The sequence below is a fragment of the Mytilus edulis genome, chromosome 6, assembly GCF_963676685.1.
Source record: "Mytilus edulis chromosome 6, xbMytEdul2.2, whole genome shotgun sequence".
Taxonomy (NCBI): Eukaryota; Metazoa; Mollusca; class Bivalvia; order Mytilida; family Mytilidae; genus Mytilus; species Mytilus edulis.
Genome location: NC_092349.1, coordinates 90,056,885 through 90,065,799, shown reverse-complemented (window position 1 = coordinate 90,065,799; position 8,915 = coordinate 90,056,885). Strand labels below are relative to the sequence as shown.

The following is an 8,915-nucleotide window of genomic DNA, read 5'->3' as shown; positions in this document are numbered from 1 at the left end:
CAGCTTTATTACAGAGTCTACTTCTTCTTCTTTTCTGTATCTTCCTCCTGCTAATGAGGAGCACATCCAAACGGATTTTAAGTAATAGTAGGCTTATATTACACGGGCACAAATATCAATATAGAATGTGAGGCTTATGTTACACGGCACAAAATAATCCATTTTAAAAGTATTCCACATAGAATGTTATTTAAAACTTCTATCATAAAACTATGGACTGTTTTAAATGTTAATATATACAGACTAAAAATTTCAGACTGAAATTTTTAAAAGCTACACATCGGATTTGTTGCATAGTTTGAATAACGTTCTCAGCGATGACGTTCCCAGCGATGACTACGCTGTTGACCCCTTATCAAATCATCACTGTTTTCTCGTTGTCACGTGATAATCTTTGAAAATGAAAGGCAAAATGCCGAAATCGATGGGTCACTGTGAAAACAGTCTTATTATGAGAAAATAAAGGTTGGCAGGTAGGTGAAACTTACATAAATGGAGGGATAAATGAAAAATGAACAGATTGATGCCCGATTTATATAATTCCAAGGCCGCCAGTCGGCACCAGAAGCGACGAAGCAGCGCATCTATTTTGGGTGGGCAAATATCAACTTTTTGATATGGGACGAGCTCTGACGTCCCACGGCCCCAGCTTGTCTGGCAAAACATCCCTTGGACGTCAGAGTAATCTCGGACTAGGTTTAAATAAGTAGATCATGAACATTTGGTGTATAGTCATGATAGTTGTTAATCAAATATTCTACATTTATCTTTTGACATGTTCATTTTTTTGTTGTATAAACGCCTGTATGTATGTATGTATGTACGTAGATCCCTCCGTTTACGGAGCACCCCTCGAGAGCTGCGAGGGTACAGTGGAATGCGTGTACACTCCCTATCGGGATTAACGGAGATGTGTCACTAACGTATTTACAATGTTCAATATTTACAAGGACAATCCCCACCCAACACCAGGGAGTGTTAGGACACCGGGCAGAGTCTGTTATTATGGTGGAGGAAGCCGAAGTACTCGGAGAGAACCACCGGGCTGCTCGGCGGGAACAGACAAACCGAAGAGATATCAGCAGATTGATCTCCAGGTCAAAGTCGGGAGCAACTTTGACCAACCGAGGCCCCCATAGTACCCATTCTAGTTTAAACTCCGGTCTGGGTACCAGAGATGTGTGTGAGAGGGTGAAAATTGCCCTTCTAATGTGCTGATATTTTTAGCACCCCGAGTGAGAATCGAACTCGGGACCTTCAGCACTGTAGCCATCGGTCTTAACCACTAGACCACGAACTCACTGTTCATTTATAATCCATAGTACATTTAAGTCATTAAGTAAGACGTCTATACATTCATGGACCATTGCACATTAGCATGTGATGGCCTACACCTTATCGCTAATCCCGGCTGACCCGGCCCCTTGAACTTTAAGTTTTGACACATACAACAATCACTTTTCCATTGTGGTGTCAGATATTTTGTTTAGTGATGTCAAAAATTTTACGGGAACCTGTGTGAAATCCAGTAATGGCGGACAAATAGCGATAAGGTGTATTGCATGTTAGCAAAGACCAATGCACTTTAACGTTACCATCGTACTTTCACGTCCCCATCGCACTTTAGAAGTTCTACTATACATAATTATAAAATAGAATATTTTATTCACCAATTTAGGGATTAGGAAAAAAATAAGTAGAAACTTCCAACCTTTGTGTACGTTTCTTCATCTAGCACTTGCAGGTTTTTCAATAACTTTTTATCCTCGTTGACTGGCAAATGTGACAAAGCAATTGTTCCATCTAATCGTTTAACGAGTGCCCTTGTTTTCTCATAATCATCATCTACGCTTTTTGACATTTTACATTTTATGGTTACTTCAACGTAAACATGGTAAAGTTGTAACTTAAAAAAAAATGTCAAATTTAGTGTTGAAAAACACTCGAGCGACTTTACATTGTATTAAATTTAGGACAACTCGGACCAAATTTACTGTAGAAAACTCGGACCAATTTATCTTAAGACTATTCGGACCAATTTATCTTTAGACAACTCGGACGACTTTTAAAGGTCAGTTTTACAGACAAGCCGAAGCCTGAACAATCGGACCAGACCTAGTTTCTTTGGGGCTGATGTGAGTTGTTTTTAACAGTGGCCAGAGTTCTTTAAAACTGGTCTCGTCTTCAGCCTGGTTCACTGTCTCGACACTTCTAGTCTTTTGTAAGGTAGTAGATGTCTTTCCATATCGATGACTTCATTGATCAACACACAGAAAAGAATGGTAGAAAATAATAGGACAAGATGTTTTAAACAGAAAAAGTACGTAACAGTGTTCACCTGGTTCACTGGTCGTTGATATCGCGTAATAACACTTGATAATCTTTGTGGAAAAGGGGGGGACGGTCTGAAACGCGGGAGGGTCTAAAACGCGGAAGTGGAAAACGCGGAAGTGAAAAATAGGTGTATTATAACTAATATCTCTGGAACCGCTTGAGCTAAATCGATAAATAAAACTGATTATGAAAGCTATTATAATAGGCTATAAGATAAAATTAAAAAAATATTTATTTAAATATGCTTTTTTACCGAAAAGTTGACCGGAAGTCTTTCTTAGTGTGACTCTGGCAACACATTTTTGAACATTAAAACTTAAATTTACGAAAAAGCTTATAACCCGGTCAAAGTCTGTAAATTGATTCTTAAAGATATTTAAATGACAAATAATATGATATAAACAAAAAAATAAATATATTACTATAAAAGGGCAAAAAGTTGACCGGAAGTCACCCTTGTCAAGTGAAATTTTCAACTTTGAATTAAAATTCACAAAAATATAAAAAGCCCGGTCAAATTCTGTCAATTGATTCTTGAAGACATTTAAATGACAAATAATATGATATAAAGACAAAAATAAATATATTACTATAAAAGGGCAAAAAGTTGACCGGAAGTCACCCTTGTATATAAATGATGAAGTCAAATTTTCAACTTTGAACTTAAATTCACAAAAAAAATAAAAATCCCGGTCAAAATCGAAAACATGATTCTTAAAGACAATTCAATAACAATTAATATGATATAAAGAAAAATATATTGACATTACTATAAATGGTAAAAATGTTGACCGGAAGTCACCCTTGTATACAAATGATGAAGTGAAATTTTCACTTTGATACTAAAATTTGGTTCTCATTCACTATATATTATTTGATGGCCCGTATGACCCTCCATACTTTTTTTGAACTGCCCCAACTGAACTGTCATGATAGCAGGGACTTCAACCAAGCAGTTCATGGTCCATCAACTCTTCTCAGATGTCTGTTCATGCAAATTTGGCACTTTGAAAGCCGTTTAAGAGTTCAAAATCGGAAAAACATGAAAAGTAGCCAATATCAGGTGGGGGTGGGCATCTTTTGATGGCCACTACGTAACTGAAAGTGACTGTTGGTAAAAACTATTATTATATATCTCATAAACGATTTATGAGTATTGCTTTAAACTTTACACACTTCTTAATTATATTAATCTAAAGATCTGTCTACTTTTTGGTGATGATTCAAAATATTATTTTGGAATTACATGTATTGAGTTTTTTTTGTAAAAAGAGTTTTTTTTTTTCACTTGTTGCATCATATCTTAAAAACCATTAATGACTATTGCTTAAAACTTTACACATGTCTTAATTATATTAATCTAAATATCTTTATATTTTTTGATGATTCAAAATTTTATTTTAGAGTTATTGAGTTTTTGGTAAAAAAAGGTTTTTTTCACACATTTTGTCACATATATATGTATATATGTCTTGCTGTATCTAAAACTATTTTTGATTAGGGAGCTACCATTTGATTTTTATGGGGGGGGGCTAGGATGAAATTTGAAAAAAATAGGCAGGACAGGAGTTTTGAGTAAAAAAAAGGCAGGAAGAGACACTTGCAAAAAAAAAAAAGTCAGGACGACAATTTAGGTAAAAAAAAGTCTGGATAAACTAAAAAAAAAAAGGCAGGACCGAACAGAGTGAAAAATAAAAAGGCAGGACAGAGAATACAGCTAAAAAAAAATGCAGGACAAAATTTTTCATCCTAGCCCCCCCCCCCATAAAAATCAAATGGTAGCTCCCTTATTGCATAAAACTTCTCACACTAGAGGAAGGTATCATGCGCTCATGGCGCAGCTGTTTATTTTAAATTTGATAAATATACACCAAAAAATTATGATTTTTTTACATTCTTGAACTTCGATAAATTTGAGTTATTTCTGAATATAAAAATGTATATATATTTTTATGATACTTATTAAATACAGAAATTACAAATTATTTAACAAAAAACAATTTATGTTTATATCTTTTAATGACTTTTATAACAAAAAAGTTATGTCTTTTTTTCGATATGGAAAATACAGCCACAAATCGGAATTTTGAGCAAATATTCAAAATTTCGACCTCATTTTACTCTAAAAGTAGCACATGAAGGTATATTTTTTATTACATATTTGATTTAATCCGGTAAAAAATAGTCTATACAGAAATTTTTATCAAAATGTAAAAACGAGATCAAAATTGTTTGCCCTTTATGCAGATCGATGAGTCAAAGATAAACCAGAAGATAAACTGTTTTTAATATTATAAAGATTTATGAAGTCATTACTTTGTTTTATTCCAGTATATGAAGAAAAATGTAGAATACTGGTACATACAGATACTTTTTAAAGGAGGGATGCTCAGCCCCTGTTTGACATATATATATATGCAGTACGGTCAATGAAGGTGTGTTCTATGTTTACATTCTCATTTTTTATTACATTTATCAGTCAGAGATATAACTCTATAGGGTTATTACAGAAAATAACTTGTGTGTGTTATTACAGATACTTTTCCTTAAATTTTCTAAATCTGTTATAACATATGTTTGTTATTTGTAAAATAGTTAATCTATAGTGGACTCTAGGGAACAATTGAGACTTTGCGCAGAAACTAAATGCATAGCCTTGATAATTAATTTTTAAATGGAATTAATACATTTTTAATTAACCATGGTTAATCAATGAGACAAGGCTATTAAGGAATTAACTTAGCTGTGATAACAAGGCTTAGTTATTAAAGGAATGTAACTTATTATATAAGACACTTGGGAATTACTGAGAAACTTGCGCAGAACCTCATTACATGCTCTGGTCATTATTTCTTACAATAAATTAAAATACATTGTAATTAAGCATGATCTATGTCTGAGCAAATCCTTTGAAGTGATATAGAGAAGCTGTGATAACACCCTTTAGTTATTACAGGCATATTTTTTCTGTAATAACATATAGGTGTACTATTGAAAATTGGAATACTATGAACTGCTACATCTTTCAATAGTTAAGTATACATAAAGACAATAGTAATATTAATAGAACTTGTATACATTTTAACTAAACTTATGATGTATATTGTCCCTTTCAAACATGTAACATACATATGTTATCACAGTTCTTTGATTTTTTAGTCCACAAAAACAAATGTATGTTATTTTCCTGTAATAACCCTATAGAGTTATATCCCTGACTGTTTATGTTGTTAAAAAAAATGATGTAAAAAAGAAGTTGCTTTTAAAAAAAAAAAGGAACACATGAACCTAAGACCACTGACTAAAATGAAGTGTCTGTTAATGAAATTAGATGTTTTCTTGTAGAAAAATCCTTTTTGCTTTCAGACCACTGTGCTTCCTACATCAGATAAATATTTTCAACCAGACATATCATTTTCTTAATTTTCTTCATGCTTTCCCACATTTGCTCATGCTATATGATTTAAATACTAAATATCAGATTATAAAAGAAATAATCAGCTTCTTCTGAGTCATTGTTTATCAATAAAACTATTCCCGTGTTTATTTAAAAATACTACACACAAAACATGTAGGGACCGTCTCAAAGCATGAATTATATAACTGCTCTATGGTCCGGTTGTTGTCCCTTTGACACATTCCCCATTTCCTTTCTCAATTTTACATATTATTAAAACATTCATGTTTTGTCAAAAGGCAAAAAGAGCCTAACATATATATTATTAATGATTTAAGAATGCAACCTAGTCGTGTTCATTGTTTTACTTTCAAATCCACAAATAATCTTAGCCAGATTGTTTAAATGTAGAATGTCACCCCTCAGGGGTTCACACAATAAAGTTAAAACAATATATATATGGTTACTAGTTTTAGTCTGTTCTATTGTAGGTCCATTCTGAAAGACAACAATGAGTCAAATAACAGTAGAAGAGTCAAACTTCCTCAGATTTTACTTCCTGAATTTGAAGATTGCATCAAAGGCTGTCAGGGTATATTTTGATTATGTCCATCCACCAGCAGGACTCGCAGGTGAACTTACAAGAAGTTCTGTGACCTTGAAAGGACTCCGTTTTATGACAAAACTACAACTGAATATTTTATATCCAAATCCTCGTAAGTTTGATGGTAAAGATGAACCAGGTATAATATGGATATGCAAGTGTAGGATTTAATAATGTCCCCTATGAAATGATGTCCACAGGACATTATTTCATAGTAAATACTGTTCATGGAAAATATTTACTTATTTAAATGTGTCCTAGACATAATTTGCTATGAAAATATGTCCTCTGACAGGTTTGAAAAAGTGTCCATGAACATGGACATTATTTAATACTATAATTCTGTACATGTGGACACTTTTTCTTAGGATATTTTTTTGATATGATGAAAATATTAAATGATGTCCATTGCCAAGTTATTACTGGACATATTTTAACCTATAATTGCTAACTTTAATACATTGTTACCTTGACAGAGAGTTGTCTCATTGACACTCATACATGTATCTTCCTTATCTTTTAATATTTTTGATATATATGCATGTGCACGTGTAATGAATAAAATTGAAGTAAAGAAAGTAACAGATGCTGTTCAGTATATAATTTCCTTGAAGGACACAAATAACAATAATATTGCAACAATAAATTGTCCTGTAGGTAGACCATATTTCATAACATTTGCTGTAAAATGCTGTATACTTAGGGGACAACATTCCATGGCAATGGACAGTATTTAATACAAAAATTCTATATTTTCTATTGCCTCCTTTTTATAATAAATATAGGAAAGTTCTTCACATTTGATTTTATACGTTACACCCTTCCTCCTTTTTTTTTTCTTTCATTGTCATTATCACTAGCTGGGTATTTCTTAAAACTTAAATTTCTCTATATTCACTTCCATCCTTTATTTTTTGTTTACATTTGTATATTAATCAATTTCTAATCAATCCTTCAGATTTTTATTATTATTCAAGTATAATAAAACTTTTTAATGACCTTTGTATTACTTCCCTTGGAGGACACAATTTAATAGTAACTACTGTGACAACTTGTCCTGTACAATGTAGGTGGACACTATTTCATAGCTTTTGCAGTAAAAATCTGTCCACTTCAAGGACAATATTTCATGGAAAAGGACATTATTAAATACCAAAATTCTATGAAAAACTGTCCACATGGACACTTTTTCAGAGGACACTATTATGTCTTACACAAGATTCATTATGCTTAAGAAAGTTAAACAGAACTGTGATCACCTATTTATAACCTATTTTAATGATTTGCCTGTGGCAGAGATAGAATTAATGTTTTTATTATAATTATCAATCTTCCTTCCCCATTTAATTTTTTTCTCAATGATAATTTATAAAAATGTCTACAATATTTGGACAAAGAGAAGGCTGGGATTGAGGGGTTTATATTCTTTTCTCCAAAAGTTTCAAGAAGAATTCTTCTAATGCACAGCATTTTATTCTTGAATTAAAAAGATGCTTCTAATCTTTTTTGATAAAATGTATTGGAAATGTTAAATTATACAGTTAAGAAACATTTTAATGACAATTACAGCATATATATATATGTAATTAGCTATTTTGGTTGTTCAAATTTTGTAGAGAGAGGTCATTATGTCACCCGATCGACAATGTCGGGTGACATATTGCTATTCCTCTGTTTCTTTTTCACTATTATTATTATTATTATTATTATTATTTTTCTTCCACCTAGTTTTGTCCGGCAGTTTTCTCAGAGCCAAAGGAACCAATCTGAATGATGGTGCACTATAACAAGGAACCCTAACTTTCCAGTTGCAGTGCAACTTTGGAACTAAAAAATGGCTGCCATCACCATGGAAACCGAAAAATAATGGAAAATTCCAGTTTTTGGTTTTGATGAATTATTTGGAAATGCTTTAACTTAGAATCATTATATTTTGAAACAATGTAGGTGCCGGGCATATACTGGTTTTGGATGATTTTGGCAATCATTGGAACTGCTATGTTGCCATGGATACTACACCAAAAATTTCAAAAATATGGAAATGCTCCAAATTTTATAAAACTTCACAGTAATGATGAGCAACATTGGTAGATGTGGAATTCGGTGTTGCAATATCGAAAATGTCTGCCGTTACCATGGAAACAATGCAAAACAGGTCAAAATGGTCCAAAAACCTTTAAGTGGCATTTACTTTCTTAAAATGGTAGGTCAAATTGATTGAAACTTTGATGGTTTGGTCCCTCCCATGTACCAATGTGGTATATGCCATTGAATTTTGGAAACGGTCTCTGTTGCCATAGGAACCATCCCAAATGTCAAAAATTTCAAAAAATTCAAAATGCTCCAAAATTGATGAAACTTAATATAATGGTACACTGACAAGTCTGAATAAGACTTTTGAAGTTGGAATTTCCCAAATGGCCACCGTTGCCATGGAAACTGCGGAAATGTCAAATATTTTCAAAATGCTCCAAACTTTATGAAGCTTAATATTATTGTTAACTTGCATGTATAGATGAGACTTTTGACTTTGGAATTTTCAAAATGGCTGCCGTTGCCATGGAAACAGCAAAAATGTGA

The 8,915-nt window shown here is 32.6% G+C and overlaps 1 protein-coding gene across 1 annotated transcript in view; it reads left to right on the top strand.

The window, feature by feature from the left end:
- The first annotated feature begins 386 nt into the window (after positions 1–386).
- Positions 387–8,915, top strand: part of LOC139528858 (uncharacterized) — a 34,503-nt gene continuing 25,974 nt past the window's right edge. The window contains exons 1-3 of the mRNA XM_071325072.1: positions 387–473; positions 4,666–4,769; positions 6,223–6,447. Coding sequence (XP_071181173.1) covers positions 6,243–6,447 — 205 coding nt within the window. The 5' untranslated portion in view covers positions 387–473; positions 4,666–4,769; positions 6,223–6,242. The remainder of the gene's footprint in view (positions 474–4,665; positions 4,770–6,222; positions 6,448–8,915) is intronic.